We start from the raw sequence: 19,088 nt of genomic DNA on the forward strand, positions 1-19,088 counted from the left end.
TAAAACATAATTTTCATGAAAATGCAGTTGCAACGCAGAATTAGAAAGACATCTTTGGAAAGTGTAGATGCTGTTCTATTAATGAAACACTCAGGAGGAATATTATTACTTTTGGTGTCACTATGGGCGTTATTACGAATGGACGCTCACTGGGGATACTATTACTAATTGGGTGCACAGAGCAAGCATTATTATTTTGGGAACAATCTGAAGGAGCATTATTACTATTGGGATTATACTGGGGAGCATTATTGCTGTTGAGGCACTAGGGTGGGTAACATTACTAATATAGGGGTTTTTACTAACATGGCACTCTGGCAAGCAGGATTTTATGTAAATTACTGCCAGGGGCACTATTTGCTATGCATAAATATTTCTGTTGGCACTATTTGCGACACTAAGTACTGGAGTTGGTTCTGTCCATGTGGTTCTAGTATTTCCAGGGGGATTAGTTATATGGCACTATTATTTTTAGAATACAGTATTTAATCACTGGACAGCACACAATTAGTTACAATATTAGGCATAGCAGGATGACACTTTTAGGGTACCAGATAACAGAAAACTGTAGAATATAAGATGTTTGTCTAACAAACTCTGCATAAGTGTGTCATAATTGGAAAAAGCATCAATGCTGGTCTGAGACAAATAGAGAAGAGGCGGAAAGAGATCAGTGACATGTAGGGGAGATGTCACCCATATGTATTAGGGCTTGAGGTCTATTCCTTTTAAGACCCTTGCAATGTTTCTAGGTTTCATGTTCTTTTTCATTTTTCATAATCCTTCCTTTCCTTTACTTTGTCATTGCCTCAAATGTCCTATTGTTACACTTACATAATATTTTAGCAGAGAAGACCTTCTACGGTTTGGATGTAGGGACGTCAGACTGGATGTGAAGAAATCCATCATTTAAATGGCACTGTAAGATTTTTAACATGCTGGTGTGCAGTGTCATGTCACATGCAAAGCATGTATTTGTTTGCTACTTACTCTAATTATGTTTACAAGGCGGAACATCTTATTTACTAAAAATTCATTTTTAAGGCAATGTAAGAAAGATAGATTTTCCATGTTTATTCTAGCATGTGTTTGAGATCTGCAGAGTCCTAGTACTGCCTCAGACTCAAGTGTCCACTTTTAGACAAAGCCTTCTTAGACACCTATCTAGATGTGATTTACATACTGGGATGGGGCAATGCTGAGGGAAATTTGTACTAAATTATGTTTATGGAGAAACGTTCTATATAGAATGTTGGTTTATAGAATATATCTATACACACCCTTATACACACTGCGGTCTAATTGTGGACATAAATTAGTAAGTGGTTAATTTAAACAGGAAATTTAGTTAATACACCCTATATCAAATTTTCTACATCAGTAAACATCTTAATTATTTTAATGATCACACAGCTTGATCTGGAAGTCATCTTAATGTATGATCACACTCCTTTGTCTTAATACACACTGACTAATTTCGCAAAGAACTAAATGTGATAATCTATCTGTTTAACATTTATCCCAGTGAAGTGATGGGAAGGTCTTCGTGGCATCTGCACAGCATGTTAAAATATAAGATGAAACAGATTTCCTTAATGGAGCCCTTGCACTCTGTATAATAGGGACAATGTAATGGAGGACCAGCTAATAGACGAAAGACAAAGCATATGTGCTTATAATACGTGAAAAATCTGAATATCTTCGCGCAAATGTCATTCCATGCTTAATGGGGCTAGCAAATAAGTGACACCCTTGAAGTATCTCATTATAAGGTAGAACTATATCTAAAATAAGTCAGCCACTTGAATCTATCTCTGTAGATGGCATCTTGTTGCTGTATATTGATTGGGAATGTTCAAGATGTGCATCATTGAAGAGTAAGCCCTTCATGTCTATTATTTCTATTATTTTCTTTGCTCCTGAAAAGGAGAAAATTGGAAGGTGTTGTAGTACCAGGCGTTAATCTTCTTCTTCACACTACCATCAAAGTGCCCTGGGCATTTGCTTATGAAGTGTCTTATGTCTTCTGCAATGAATGCCATGCAACCTCTTCCCTCTGCTCTTTAATGTGAAGTTTCCTTGGTCATGCAACTAATGTGACCATTACCTATTCTAAATCCTTTTACACGTTCTCTATCTAGAACAGTCATCAGTCAAACTGCTGACATGCTAAAGACTAAATAGTAGAGGAGTCTGCCCTCAGCTGTCTTAGAGCCAAACATACCGTATATACTCGAGTATAAACCAAATTTTTCAGCACAGTTTTTGTGCTGAAAAAGCCCCCCTCGGCTTATACTCGTGTCAAGCAAGAAAAAGAAATTTTTTTTTTATTTTTTTTTTGGGGGGGGGAGGGGTTGTCTATGACTAGCCGCAATAGTAATGTATAGAATCTCCCATAAAATAGTGGGGGAAAAAAAGCTTTAAAAAAATTATACCAAAAAAATAAAATAAAAGTTCTAAATCCCTCCTTTCCCTAGAATACATATAAAAGTAGAAAATGACTGTGAAACACATACACATTAGATATCCCTGTGTCTGAGAGTGCTCCTGTATCTGCAGTGCTCCTGTTCCATTGCAAAGGGGTTAATAGGAGCACTGCAGATACCCTATATTCAGCCAGGCTGAATTCCAAGTGTTTGTGGGGGGGGGGGGGGGAAACAGTCCTCAAGCTCAGGGAAGGGGCAGACAGACAACCAAAACACCCCCTCCTCTTCCCCAGCACCCAGCAACTACTGCACCCCAAAACTCCGACCATTTTAATTTTTGAAATTTTCCAGTAGCTGCTGCATTTCCTCCCTAGGCGTATACTCGAGTCAATAAGTTTTCACAGTTTTTTGTGGTAAAATTAGGGGCCTCGGCTTATATTCAGGTTAGCTTATACTCGAGTATATAGGGTAGATTTGTCTAAGGCTAAGGCCCCACATTGCGGAAATGCAGCTTTTTCTGTTGCAGATTTTGTTGCGTTTTTTTGAGTCAAAGCCAAAAATGGCTACAAAAGTAAAGGGAAATATAAAAGAAGATCTTATAGTTCTACCTCTTGCTCAATTCACTCCTGGCTTTGGCTCAAAAAACCGCAACAAAATCTGCAATAAAAAAGCTGCATTTCTGCAATGTGGGGCCTTAGCCTAAAAGAAAAGGGGATAAATGGCTGATATCCTATTACACATATTGAAGATGTCTTTGCATACAGATTCATCCGCACTCACCTGATCTTTAGTTTGGTTAAAGGGGGTTATCCAGGTTGTAGGATTTTATGGCCTATCCTTAGGGAGCATTCACACGGTGTAATGTGCCGCGAGATTTGGCACGTGTATGCCGCGTGACCCTTTGCGTGCCGTACACGCTCCCATTCATTTCAATGGAAGCGGGGATCTATGCGCCGCGCTAGTTTGCGGCCGTGCATTTATTCACGGCCGCAAACTAGCGCGGCACATACGCTCCCCGCTCCCATTGAAATGAATGGGAGCATGTACGGCACGCAAAGGGTCACGCGGCGTACACGTGCCAAATCTCGTGGCACGTTACATCGTGTGAATGCTCCCTTAGAATTGGCAGAAGGCCAACAGCCGATGCCCTCGCTGATCAGCTGTATATGGCAACTTCCAACACTAGTACTATACACAATACAGAAATAGTACTGTACCTCAGCTACCATTGACATCAGGGGAAAAAAAACTATTCAATAGACTCTTTTTCACCAAACATTCCAGTTCCTAAACTGATATTCCCTTTGAAATCTCTGATGAGTCTATCTTGGTCTTCCAAGATGGACTGCAGCTCACCAAAGTTTTAGATTTCAGCTAAAGGTAGAAGTCTATGGAGAAGAAGGGGAAGGGAGACGCAGCCAAGTTAGAGTAAAGAAGATATCCCTTAGGGATGTTTGGACTCATAAATATACGTGCGGTCAGTACAAAGGACTGGCGCATAATTTATTCTGTCCAAGAAGTGTACACAGGACAAGGGGGCATTCTTTATAGGTGGAGGAAAGGCAATTTAGGTATCAATGAAGGTGAGGTTTACTGCTAGAGTATGGCGGATAATGGCAGATAAATTTGTTAACATTTACGTATGACAACGAGGGCTATAACTAGTCTAACTACGAAAGATAGAAAATACATTTTTGGAGATTATAGATTGAATTTATTCCAACTGAAATGCTTTCAATTAGGGTTTTTGCTTTCCTTGGGATCAATACTGTAGGATAATTTACACAGTATGTTGGACATGATGGATCTTTATCTTTTTCAATCTGATTAAATATGCAACTGTGTAACAAACAAATACAGGCTGCTGAAGATAACAGTAAGTTTTCTTTAAGTGCTTCATTCACATCGAATGTCCTATCTTGTGCATATTTAGCTTCTGAGTGAGAAAGTCAGTGAGTGAGAAAGAGTTAGGAATAGAAGCTCCTGTATTGTTCAATTGCTGTCTATGGCAGACATCATAGCAGCCAAATTCTCCACACTCAGGAATAACTGCTAAATACAGAGGAACCCGGCAGAGGGAAAAACGGAAAAAACAAGTAGGGCACAAGTCGTATAATGGTCAGAAATAGTGTTATTCTGCAAAACCATGCATGTGAGCTTATCCTGAAATGTTATTTGAAAAGTTAAGTATGCTATGGAGTCTGTCATCTGAAAACAAAATATCAAGTCAGCCAGCACAGATTGTAGGGGACATTATGCCGAGCACCATCATACCTTTAGACAGTCCAATAGATGCACCATTACCCTTAAAAAATTGTTTTTAGAAACATGCAAATGATTCTCCAGTATAATGGGACATGCCAAAGCCTTAGGTTTTCAAACCTTGGAGACCTTGGAGGCTCCAGCATGTCCCCACTGCTATGAGCCTACTATCTAATGCACACCAGTATTCTGCCAAAAGATATGAAAAAGTAATTGGGTCCAGGTGGCCCCATCCCAGTTTGCCCCTCTACCCACTTTCCCAGGTGCTAGGGTGTGCTGCACAATATAAGGGATGCACGTTATCTTTTGAGTAAGAAAGGACTTTGCCCCAAAGATGCTTCATACCAGAAAACTGGCATAGAGGAGTTTATAAATTCCCTTCTATTGTATTGGCATGCAGCGAAGATTCCTGAGCTGAAAATAACTAACAAGGTTTATCTGCTAATGTAGCAAATTGTGTGCAAAATTAAATCAAGCTCTGCTACGTCTGTATGCATTGTGAGAGGCAAGTTCCATTTCAGAATTAATGGAGTCTAAATATATGACTATGGCAGAAGTATTTTTTATATTATTGTGGACCAAGAACATGGAGCAGGTTAATTGAAACAGTGAATCCCATGCTGAGATTGAACTAGGAACTTCCATGAAAAATAAAATACTACTAGCTTTCATCCCAGCTTAGCCTCCGATTGCTTCAGGAGTGTGGTATGACCAATATGAACCACTATTACATCTTTAAAGAGTAATATTCCTTTTGTGTTCCTTCGGGGGTTATTATAATGAGGACACAGACATCTTTCTACTGCGGTCAGACAGACATGAGAAAAAAGACATTAAAAGACATGGCTGGCCAGACCCTCATTAGTCCCAGTGATAACCTGCTGGCACCCAATGTCATTAGGTGATCTCCCGCTGACTGCCCTTCAGAATGCACCAGCATCAGTGTATGATGCACAAGTTCCTGTGAATATTAAACGAGAAATTAGCTGGAGGACAAGGAAAGACATTTTAGAGGGCCACAGGAGGGATATTCATGCTTGTTATATTGCACACCAGATAAATCTAACTTGGTAATCTCAAAATTTACGAAGGTTTTCTGAAATGTAAGGAGATTTTAGACTTTAGTTTAAAGGGACATTGTACACAACATGGTTTAATAATGATGATTTCTAGAAGAAAACACAGTTTTGCAAGAAGTAAAAAAAAAAAAAGTAAAAATATACAGTAATTTTAATGAGCAGAAATGTACAGGAATTTATATCCAGTATAGATAAATATTGTATTTACTGCTGGGACTGTGAGTGTATCTCCCTATCACATCGGAATGACCATTGGGACCAGTATCAGACTGGGGTTCCTAGGGCCCACCATTAAAATTCATTCTGGGGTCCACTATACTTACATGCAGATATTACCTGACACAAATTCCTAAAAAAAGGTTCAAACATAAATTTATTTTCCAAAAGTAGCTTACTACCGAATCATTCTCTCTATTTGTTTCTGTCATTGGATCCTGGCAATAGCTGTTACCTAGCTCTTGGAATTTGTGACTACTCAGAAGTAGGTCTCGGGGTGCAGTAAGATGCTGCAGGATGACTGGCTATTTCAGTCCCTGAATTGAGAAGATGGTGCCCAGGGAAGAAGGATACTGGTTGGCCTAACTCTGAATCCGTGCCTACATGACATTTCAGATGCCCAGTATGTCGACATCATATAAAAATAAACTGGCTAGTCTCTCAAATATTCTACACATAGCCTGGGTGAGCTGGGGGCCCACCGGGAGATTTAGCTGTATATCTGTGGGACGGCCTGAGTCTGACTGGGAATCCCATCAAACACAAGAACCTTAAAGCTGTACACACGTTTGATCTCCACTAACTTCACTTCTATGGGACCAATGAAATACTGTACTTGGATAATATCAATGAGTCCCTTAGTAGTGAATGGAGGACTCAGGAACTCCAGAAAATGATCAGTAGGGGTCCCATCAGCTGTATCCACAGTGATCCAACAAGGATCACTCATCCTGGGGCAATAACTAGAGATGGGCAAATTAATTTCAACAAATATTCTATTCCCTTCTCGATTTGGACTTGTTGCGCGTGAACTGGAAGTGCTGTTATTATACTCTGGGGTCTCTTCAGCTTCATGACACTGAGGCCCAAGCACAGGCCTTAACAATGATCCAAGAGTGCGTAATGTCAACTGAAGGCCAGAAGAGGACACCCAATAATGTGAGGAGGACCAGGACAGGGGAAGCAAGAGGAGTCTAAGTGTTCTTATTTTTAATCACCTCTCATGGATCTTCACTTATTATACTCTGGGATCTGAGCCTCAAAAGTTTTACATTCGGGTCAGGCCCCACAACTTTATTAAGAATGAAGAGTCTTACAACTGTATTAATTTATTTCCCAGCAGACACAAGACCTGATGGAATTATTAGACATTAACTGTGATATTTTGGCAATGGACGTTCCGATTCACAAGGGGAAGACACTGTTTAATTCAGGTGACCCTAACCTATGTATCTGAGGGGTTGGGTTGATATTCTGTATTCTGGTGACAGGTTCTCTTTAAGTGTAAAGAAGAGAAGAATACAGAGGGCAAGTTATGTGTGGCCTTGTACGTCACTGTGAAGATTCTGAGCTGAACTTGCTTGGCAGAAGGTAGCGAGTAAAGGGAAGCACAAACCGTAGGAAGGAATATAATACTGTATATTATGCATAATATATAATATATAAATGCAAAAGATAGGTATAGCTTGAATGTTGCTGAAAAATGGATAAGGGAGCACATACTTATTCTATGTAACATATATTTACATTTATATTATATTTGTATACGTCTGTGCAGTTTTTCTTTTACAAAAGGTTACCTTAGATACTCCGATTATATATATATAGGTTTTAAGTACATGCACTTTTGATTCCAATATCTGTTTTGTATGTATTATAGCTTTGCGCTGTTGTTACTTTTTTATCCTCTGGGGACTGCATTGAATTGCAGAGTCCTTTGTGCATTGAAAACTGGAAAGTTTAAATCCCAGCAGGAGTTAAACATACACTTCTTGCCTGCACATAAAGAGCACAGAGACACAGTGAGAAGTGGACTACACAGACAATAATCCCTCAATCTTGCAGTGTACTCTAGCCGCCTTCAACACAATAAGAAATGAGAATATAAATAAAACATCAAGGACGCTAGAATCTTCAGCCAAAATGTTTGTCTTCAAGCAGGCGGTGGTGAAATGCTGCCAAATTCAAAACAATATTGAAAATGTTGTTTGCGGAGGGCAGTACCAGTAATTGCTTAGGAAAAGAGCTGCCGCTTGTTTTCTGAGAAGCTCATTATAGGCACATTTTTTACTAATGCTGAAAAGTGGTAGGTTGGTTTCTTCTGCTGTTCTTTTATCTCAACACTTTCAAACCTGAATCTCACAGAAAACTATTGCTTACCGTCACTAATAATAATCTATGGCAATGAGGTTGGAATATAGAGAAACAGTGTTGCAGCCGGGATCATTGACAAGACACCCCCGTACATACACAGCTCCAATCCCAGGAATTACCTGCATCACAGTATTGGAAATAAATTGATATATTTCAGATACATAGAATTTGTTTGTTTTTTTTAATGTATATAGGGATCACAATCACCATATAGGGATCACAATGTACTTTTTTTTCCCTATCACTATGTCTTTTGAAGAATGGGAGGAAATCCACACAAACATGGGGAGAACATACAAACTCCTTGCAGAAGTTGTTCCTGGTGGGATTCGAACCCAGGACTCCAGTGCTGCAATGCTAACCACTGAGCTACCATGTTTCCCCAAATATAGATACAAACTATGTATCTATATTTTAGATACATAGTTTGTACAAAATGTGGTCATCTTCTATATATCCAGCAGAAAGGTCAAAAGCTCCAACTATACTTCCATGACGTCCCTTTTAGGATTAAATTTTATGCAGTTTGTAAAGTACCATATATTTAATATAAAAATAAAGCATAACATACGGTATCAATTTGCTTTGGATGTCTTTCCACAAATTCAGTACTTGTTTTGGCAACAAAATTGCAATTTGTGAAATTTAGAAAATACTTACAGGCTTTTTTAAATATGAATCACCTTTTAAGTATTAAAGAGGCAAACCTTTGCCAAATTCAGCTCATTGCATCATTTAATAGGTGCTGCTCCGCTGATTCCAGCACAGTTGGAATTTTTATCTGTATCCCCCACTGTTCCCAAACAATGAGTGCTGTTCGTTTTGGTACCTCACATGCTATTTAGGCTCAGTACTATCAGGCGGGTGGTGTCAGGCAGGCAAGGGGTGTGATTCTGAGCTCTGACACTGGCTTCTCCTGACTGGAGCAATGAATCACACATTCCTATCTCCCTGCTCTTTCCTGCTCTTTTCCTGACTAACTCAATGATTGCTCGGGAATGGTGGGGCTAGAGAAAAATTTAATTTAAAGGAATTTCCAGGCAAATGCTATTGATAATCCTTAGGAAAGGTCATCAATAACAGATTAGCCCCTCCGATAACAATTTCAATGATAGATCCTTTATTCATCACCGATCCAGTGTAAAGGAAGTGATATGTACAAACAATATACATCCAATTAGAGTAGAAATGTGGAAACGTTTCAGGCCAGAGTGGCCTTCTTCAGACTGCCTGACTCAGTCTCACTGAAAACATTTACATATCTCTACTGTAATTGGATGTATATTGTTTGTACATATCACTTCCTTTACACTGGATCGGTGATAAAGGATCTATCATTGAAATTGCTATTGGAGTTTGAAGTCTCTGTTATTGCTACGTTGATGGGTTGGGATCCTACTTCATCTCCCTGAAGATTTGATATACCTAAGTGCCGAACCACACTATCTACCAGTAATAGTAAATGAGGACTCCGGATATTTATTATGGATGTATTATGTATGAAATTGTCTTTTTCACATTTTGTAACAGTGTTTTATTAATGTTCTATCTGTTCCCATCCAATTTCCTATATTTTCAGCTTGTTCCAATTATTTCATGAACATACTGACAATATATTGGTACCTGTTCATCATAACATTCTGCCTGATGAAGATCTTGGCCCAAGGACAAGCTGATTTTATTTTAACTATTTATGTATTGAACTTCTGAAGCTAGGTTAGCTTGCTGTAATGGAAATGTCTGTATTATTCAGCAACGCTTGGGCAGAAAGAAGCCCCATTTTCTTTTACCTTTTGTATCACTACATAATAATGTTGGGCATGATGTTTAAGGGAGCTGCCCCTAGAGGGCAGCAAACAGAGGCACTGTATTCCTATTTACATTTTCGGAAACAAATTTGCATATTTTTCCCATAATCCCCCAGTGGAGAGAAAAAGGGTTTTGTAAGTTACCATATGCCTATGAAGGTGATCTCTCCTTAAGGGGTGATCATATCCCCAGTACATAATAATATGGTCTTGAGTCTGGACTTGTAAGGATGACAGTTTTTACTATAGTGCCAGAGCTTGGTTCACCTATAACATTCATAAGTTTTTGTTTTTGAGCTTTGCTTGTCGTCCACATCACTCACCACATGCAGGGTATAATTATTATAGGGAATATAGAATATCTTCACATGGGTCAGATATGCTGCAGGTTTCCTATATCTGGAGCTGTGTGAAATAACCACAGTGCATTGTAGTAGCAACAAAATGGATAAGATTTTAACAAATCTCATTCCCACGCTGTAGGAAAAATCCACAGTGGAAACTGCCCTGCAGAGTAGATTTACAGGGGTTGTGCAGGATTAGAAAACATGGCTCCTTGTCAATTTATGGTGATAGTGTAAATTCCGCTGCAAAGATGCAGCAAAATCCACGCTGAAATCCGCACGTAAACCCTGTAGATTTTGTATCACAGATTTATTACAGATTTTTTTACAAATTTACAGTGGACAATCAGCAGGAGGTACCATTACATAAGCATCTGTTCTAAAGGTAAAATGTATAATACGAAGCCAAAAAGCATAACTAACACCAGCGGAAGCTAAAAGCAAAGGTCTTCACAACAAGTGCAAATGAGAAGCTCTCATCAAAGACACTCGCTCTTGTAAATGGATGCACTTGTAAATGGAAGCCGTCTCAAGTGCAGGCTGTTAATTCAATTTAGTAGGATTTGTCAGTGGAGGATCATGGGGATTTTCTAGATTTGGTTATTTATTATTATTAAGTCTTTACAAAAACAAGACTGAAGATAAAGTTTAAAGATGTAGCTTATGGAACAAAACACATAGAAAGAACCAAATTCTGGGATATAGATGCAGCGGGAAGAAGAGCAAATTTACTGTATGTATATATCTATATCAATTAGACCATAACTTTTAATCAACCATGTAAAATGGGCCTCTAATATTTGCTCCCAAATATGCTAAAAAACACCAAAAAGGTAACAAAATATGAAAAGGTCTCACGCAGATTATAGTGAACCATCAGGTCGGGCAGTCAACCAGTGAGGATCACGTTTACATTATTCAAGGGTGCAGTCAGATAGGAATAGGAAATGTACTGCCCATATTACACCTTATCCTGTACCCTGTTGTCCCCAAAAAATAACTCTCGCCTTTCCAAGGGCAGTCCCAAGTAACTTGCCCCACTGAAGCACATTAGTAATCCCTATGCATATTCCACACCCCACCACGTTTCATCCTCCTTAAAGGGGATCTAGGAACAGAAAGCCAAACCATATACATTGCTCACTAGCCTCAAGTATGTCAAAAACTCGCTGGGCAAAACCAAACCTGGATTTAATTCATAATACAGCATAGTGAAACATTCCCAGTTACTGAGGTAACCCACAAAAAGCTTTCACAGTGGTGAGAAGCAGAAATGCAGAATAAACCAGTGCACCACACAATGCAGATTGCTATGGAGTAAGCATGGCAGCGGCAGTCCACATTTATATAAAGAGACCAATAGACCACACGCTTTTGCTGACGTATGAAGGAATCCGTGCCTGAGTCACAACCAATCAACTTACTGACATTCTGTTCTGATTACTGTGCTGTGACTATAACTATATATAGCTGTGCACCTGTGTGTGCATCACATGATCATGGACCATACACCACATGACCATGGACCGTACACCACATGACCATGGACCGTACACCACATGACCATGGACCGTACACCACACGACCATGGACCGTACACCACACGACCATGGACCGTACACCACACGACCATGGACCGTACACCACACGACCATGGACCGTACACCACATGACCATGGACCGTACACCACATGACCATGGACCGTACATCACATGTCCATGGACTGATTTTTATCCACTGGTAATAAGCAGAATGAATGACAGCAAGCAATGATCTAGAAAACCATGAGGAATTAATACAGAAAGTGTATTGGTAAATTGTATAACATTTTATTATACAAACAATAACATTTGTCACTCAGTATTGGTCTGAAAGTGGAAAACCTCTTTTAGGGTATGTTCACATGGTGGAATTTGCATTCCGCCATGTGAACATTCTGCGTGGCTAGCTGCGACGGGATGCCGATGCAGTGCACCAGCATCCCATCATGGCATTCCGCTCCGGATTAGGCCTGAAAAATGGGCCTAATCTGGTGGGAGCCTCGCGCCATGGATGAGTCAGCCACGGAATCTGCGGCAAGCTAGGGTAGCTCACTTCTTTTTCCTGCTACTAGCTAGCGGAGAAAAGAAGCAAGCTGCTCCCATTAAAGTCAATGGGAGCCAGTTTTAGAGGTGGATTCATCAAAATCCGCTCCAAAAAACTTTGTGTGAACATACTCTAAGTTAGGGTAACTTACGCAGGCTTGACCAAAGCATGTATTACATTATTGAACACGCAGAGGTGTTAGCACCAAGTGATACAGTACTAGAGTTTAGGAGAACTATATTGCAGGATTAGTCGCCCCCAGTCAGGGTACCAGGAGTTGGACCATCTGCAGTCAGCTGATCACCAGGACAGATTTTTTTTACATTAGGCTTTGTCTTTAAATTGAATACTGTGTTCTATAAAAGGAACTTTCCTACTTGTCAAATCAGTCTAGAGATACCTTTTTGGTTTTGCTAATCTGTACTGAAGCGTAATGAAGTACTTTCCATGTATTTAGCCATTTTACTTGTCTGAATAATAGTACAGTAACTCGTCTGACAAGTTCACCACATTATATAGAAATTCATTTTTCTATGAAAGGGAGCGAGCAGGTTGAAAAAGCCGTGTACTGAAATGAACTTTCTCAGGAACCTTAGACCAGTCTTCAGTTGTTGCTCCCTGATCCGTTGTGATTTCTCTGGGGCATGACTTTAATCTTTCAGAAAGATGTCCTGATTCTAACAGAACTGCCCTGTTTTAGGAACAAGATATTGCTGTCCTCGACCCCGGATCACCTCATTTCCTGGCACTGACCTGGCTACAGTTCTAGATGTGATTATGGAGACAATGGTCATTAAATACAATCAGCATAGTGAATGGCCCAGGCAAGGGCACACAACACAGATCGGTAATTGAATATTTGGTTCTGTGAATGGAGATTTACAATGGTGCAACAGTTGTTTTTCTTTGATTTAATTAAAATAAAAATTAAGACAATTTTCTAATAGTTTTCATGAATTTCGGGGAATTCGATTCACTAAACCATCAGTGGGTTTTTAGGGATCTGTGGTTTAATGTCCCAAATCTCAAGCCGGTTTGTGCCGGGGGTGCTTAAATAAAACCCTTCATATTCACCAAGAGATGAGTCCAATGTTATGAACGGATTCATATCTGATACAAAGGGCACAGGACAGGACACACTGATTTCACTGCTCATGTGAAAATGTTGAAAAATTATGCATGCACTTACAGCCCAAGCATTGCGTGTTTTTTTTTTGTTTGTTTTTAAACAAACTAGGTACGGACAGGTATTGTACAGAACAGATATATTTGTGACACTAAGGGCTGCTTGTGGTTTAGTGTCCTAAATGCACCTTAAAGCTTTCCTTTATAAAAGTTATACTGTCTGTGTATTCTTCTTCAATGCAGGCTTACTGAATGTGCCTCATAGTCACAGACTAAAGTGAATCCCTATGCATATGTACTTTTGTTTCACAGGGGCAAACTTGTCCATAGGTTGTGTATGGTAATGCAACTCACTCCCTTTCACTGCAATACCAGACACAACCCACAGACAAGTGTGGTACTGTTTATCTAATCCTAGATAACCCATTAAACATTGCTAGTACCATACAGTACTTCAAAAAATAAAAATAAACATCCCTGCAGAGGTTCTTTTGTAAAAAAAAATTTGCGGATCTCGGAAAATCATTAATGCATACAAAGCCATCCACAACCTGGCCCCTCCATATATCTCTGACCTAATCACTACCTGCCCACACGTAACCTCAGATCCTCCAATGACCTCATACTCCGGTCTGCTCTCATTCGCTCCTCACACAACCGCCTCCAAGATTTCTCCTGTGCTTCCCCCATACTCTGAAACTCCTTACCACGACACATAAGACTGACCCCCACAATCACAGGCTTCAAGAAGACCCCAAAGACTCACCTACTCAGGAAGGCCTACAACCTCCAATAGCACTACTGTCACCACACCACCATCTGAACAGTCTCTACCCTCACCTTCTGTCTCTATCCCTCTTCCCTACTAGACTGTAAGCCCTCGCGGGCAGGGTCCTCCGTCCCACTGTACCAGTCCGTCATTGTTAGTATTATATTTGTTTTATATATTTTGTGTACCATATGTAAACTCTCAAATGTAAAGCACCATGGAATTAATGTTTCTATATAAAAACAATAATAATAATAATAATAATAATAATAATAATAATAATAATAATAATGTTTTAATGAAAATATTGCAAGTCGGAGAATTTGCAAATTCAGAAACGCAAATGCAAGAGGTATTACTGTACAATGAATGAATGTGGGGAATCTGCAGGAGGAGTTCAGCATTAGCCCCCAACCCTACATTAGGCTGTAAGGTCTGTCTACATAATAGGCACTTCACTGCTACAGGAGATTATTATATTAATATGTACAATAATTTGCTTTGCTTCATGTATTACAATAGAAAAATAGGTTCTGGGGATGATATCACTCACTAAGGAGAGATCGCCTTCTCAGGCGAGTGGAATCTTACAAAAAGCCTTTTTAGCTCCACTAGGGGGATTGTGGGAAAAATATGCAAACAGGAAATAGGAAAACAGTGCCTCTGTTTGCTGCCCTCTATGGGTAGCTCCCTTAAACATCATGCTCGACTTTTTAACAAGCCTTTGTTGCTATGATGCGGGATTTAGCCAAATCAATATCCCAACTGTGGACGGAGCTGTTTTGATCTGGTTGGTGATATTATCTCCAGAACCTAGTCTAGAATTCTCTCACCTCTGCCAAATCAATTTTCCCTACACTGTGCTGAAGAGATCCAACCAGATCAAAACAGCGCTGCCCACATTTTGGATATTGATTTGGCTAATCCTCGCATCATAGCAACAAAGGCTTGTTAAAAAGTCAGGCATGATGTTTAAGGAAGCTACCCATAGAGGGCAGCAAACAAACAGAGGTACTGTTTTCTTATTTATATCTTGGGAAACAGATGTGCATATTTTTCCAATAAAAAAATACTAAAATATATCCAAAATTTTAAAAGAAATGGACTCTTATCCTGATAGTTTGTTAGGATTGAGTGTGGCAAATATGGGACACACCCTGTTCCCAATATAGAACTAGGTCCTCGGATAACTGGCAAAAATCCTCAAGCTGGATATACAGATGTATCCGTCCTTACATGACCTCTTGGTGGATATGTTCAGATATGTGTATCTGAAGTTAAGCAAATTTCTAAAAACAACATGGTTTTGAGACAGGTTATCACAAAGTGATATGATATTTGTGTCTATAGGTCACCACCCAGTGGTCAATTAGTTTCAAGAACATGATGGAATCCTTAACCACATCAGCTAAGTGTAGACACTTAAGAATCTATACAGATCTTTCCTCTCTGCTCTCTTAGATGTTTCATGCAAGGTCACCACAATTTGACAAACTTTGTCACAAGTTGTCCTACCTATACGTGACTATGCATGGACACCCAGTGGTGGTGTTTAGAATTGCAAAGATAATGATGGACACACATGCAAATATACATCAGATAAATTCATTTTGGTCCAGATTTACTATTGTGATTAAGATCAGACACTGGCATTGTTGATGCAATGTGGTGTATATTTGGTGCAAATCAAGAAAGGGATACATTAGCTCTAGAGATGAGCGAGTACTATTTGCCGGCGTTCAGCCGCTTAACCCCCTGCATGCTGGCTGCGTCCATTCATTCCTATCGGAGTGTGCTATTCGAAACAGGAGTTTCGAATAGAACTCGCTCATCTCTAATTAGCACATGTAGGCACATCTAGTTAGGGCTAAAATTTTTCAACTTGCTAGACTGGGGGTGGATTATCAGAAAAAGAAGCCGGCCTTAAAGAGGACCCGTCACCAATTCAAGTTTTTATCATCTGTCGCAGCTCATCATAGTCGCAACTCTAGCACAGTTCTGGAGCAGTTGCCCCACCGTTCCTGAACAACAAGCACTGTTATTTTTGCCATCTGTTGTGCTGTTTAAGCTCTGCAATGTCAGACAGACAGTATCAGGCAGGAGGCTGTGATTCAGAGCACCAAGGGCAACAAAAAAGTGGTGTAAATTTAGACTAGATAGTGATGAAAGATATGCCAGATTTATAATCGAGCATCAGTAGTTTCTTATTCAGAAGATGAGATGTGTTACCTCTGAGCTGTTGAAAGCAGGACATTCCTTCTTCCGACTCAGAAGAATGCCTCAGGACACCATTGCTAGGTTTTGGTCTCTCATATTCTCGGTCGGGTAACATAGTTTGCTCGCTCTCTTCAGAATTATCCTTGCAGATAGAGAGCGACTGAGGGAATCCAAACATCAGAAGTGAAGAGAAAAAGAGTAAGGCACCACATAGCAGAAAACCAGCCCACCATGCGCCAATCCACCTCGGATCTTCAGGTGTTATTTCCAGCTTACCTAAAAAGCAACAAACTGTTTAAAAAATGATATTTACATAGATATCTATATAGCAAACCAGATATTATAATAAATAGTAATCAAACTGTACATGGTTTACTGTTTGACAACCTTCCTCAATGTAAGGGCTCTTTCACACGTAGGCAAAGGGGCAGATTTTGACAGCGGATTTCGCTTCAAAATCCGCCCCTTTACAATGGTGGTCTATGTAGACCACCGGGCTTTTTTTTCCGCTAGCGGCGGGCTGCCGCTAGCGGAGAAAAGAAAGGACATGCCCTTCCGCACCCGGCAGCTCCCTCCTATGTCAGCTCATTCATTTGAGCCGATAGCGGAGGGGAAAGCCGCGACCGTGATGGTTGCGGCAGGCGGGTTTTGACAAGAGAGAGACGCGGCTCACCGCGTCTCTCTCGGTGTCAAAACCCGCGCGGGCAGTTCACGTGTGAACTGAACCTGTAGACTCCTGTAAGACACTTGAATGCAAGTTTCAGCACCTTGGACAAGGACACATTTACAAATCCCTTGTGTTCCTCTACAGATAACGGGCTGAAAAATCAGAGCAGTTAAGCACATGGACCCCATAGCATATAATGGGCTCCATGTGCTTGCCGCGCACTGCACGCACAAATAATTCCTATGGGCAGTGTTCGGCAAGCACATGGAGCCCATTATATGCTATGAGGTCCGTGCGCTTTAACTGCACACTCCTCCTCAACACTCCTCAACTGCACTTTGCTCCTCCTAAACACTTTCCTCCTGCTATTCGTGGACTTGGTGACTCTCCTTTAGTCGAATAGAGGTTTCCCCTGAAACAAGCATTTTTTCCCATAGACTATAATGGGATTTGATATTCAATCGAGCAGTCGAATATTGAGGCTCTACTTGAAACGAACATCGAATCTCGAATATTTCACTACTCGCTTATCTCTACTCTCTATGAATTATCTGCAATTATCTGGAATTTTATTCTACAAATTCTGTTAATAATAATAATTATTATGTGATGTAAATGTACTTACTGGTATCTGCCAGTAAAGCGTCAACGTAAATCTTGGTACAGAAGGACCCCAGGATAAACCCACAGGCTGGTCCGAATACCAACATAGTGAACAGGATACCTGCAATACAAAGAAAATATTGTTGTTTTAGTAATTAGAATATATTGTTGCCATAATTATAGCACAAGAGAATAAAACCAGTGTGCGCACATTCTGGGAAGGGAGAGAAATTCTATGTAAAGGAAAACAACCAAAATGCTTTATGAAAGGGAAGTCAGGAAAGGTTTCAGCAGACTTTACCAATATAAACTATTCCTGTAGAAAAAAAACACATAATGCAAAGATGTAGAGCTGTAAAATTGTGACTGCTGTCAATCTAAAAACACCCACGTCCTTTAATACAAAAGGCTAGGTATTGTAGTTATAGGGACATTTTTAGGATATGTTTGCTTCTAACACATACAAGCAAATGCAAAGCTAAGAAGGACTGTAAGGAAGGCAATGTCTGATGCAAACACATTTTAAGTCAAGGTTTTTGTGAGAACTTTGCTGCCACCTACTGGTCCCAATGAAAATTGTCACTACAAGAGCTTTCCCGTGCACACAGTAGGTAGTTATTTTCCAAACTCTTTTCTATAAAGATTAGGGTTGAGCGATCGGGATCGGAAAAGATCGGATTCCGATCGGCGATCGAGTAAATTTCATGATCGAGATTGGAATTCCGACCCGATCTTTTCTAGTGGGATCGAGATCGGAGGTTATCTCAAGATCGGCTCAACCCTAAAAGTGACTTTTCCCATAGAAAAGCATTGACTAGGGTTGAAGATCGGGATCGGAAAACATCTGATGCCGATCGGCGATCGAGCAAATTTCACGATCGAGATCGGCTGGAAAATGATCGGAAATCGGATTTTAAAATCGATCTTGAAATCTCAAGATCGGCTCAACCCTAATAAAGATCAAAGATCTATATATATTGATGGTGCCTAGAAAAACCTAAAGCTAGTTGGAGTTAAAGGGGTTATCTAGTTTATAAAACTGATAGTCTATAGGACATCAATATTAGATTTGTGGGGGTCTGATACCCGGGATGTAAACAGCGGTGTGTAATTTGAGACTCCACAGACTGTTATACCCCAAATCACCCCCCCCCCCATACTCTCCCCCTTGACGCCAAACCCCCCCCCCCACTGTACTAGCTTTGGCAATGCCGAATATCTATTCGGACGCGCCAATAAAGCCGATTTGATTTGATGTCTCAGTAACTGTATCCCCGCATGATCTGATATTGATGGCCTATCTTAAGGATAGGCCATGATTGCTAGGAAACC

At 40.1% G+C, this 19,088-nt stretch overlaps 1 protein-coding gene across 1 annotated transcript in view; it reads right to left on the minus strand.

Moving 5' to 3' along the window:
- The window catches only part of SLCO3A1 (solute carrier organic anion transporter family member 3A1), a 260,725-nt gene that overhangs the window by 57,267 nt on the left and 184,370 nt on the right, over window positions 1-19,088 (minus strand). The window contains exons 3-4 of the mRNA XM_075273273.1: window positions 17,779-17,877; window positions 16,499-16,762 (exon numbers count right to left, since the gene is read on the minus strand). Of these exons, the coding sequence (XP_075129374.1) occupies window positions 16,499-16,762; window positions 17,779-17,877 (363 nt within the window). The remainder of the gene's footprint in view (window positions 1-16,498; window positions 16,763-17,778; window positions 17,878-19,088) is intronic.

This window comes from Leptodactylus fuscus, chromosome 5, assembly GCF_031893055.1.
Source record: "Leptodactylus fuscus isolate aLepFus1 chromosome 5, aLepFus1.hap2, whole genome shotgun sequence".
NCBI classification, from domain to species: domain Eukaryota; kingdom Metazoa; phylum Chordata; class Amphibia; order Anura; family Leptodactylidae; genus Leptodactylus; species Leptodactylus fuscus.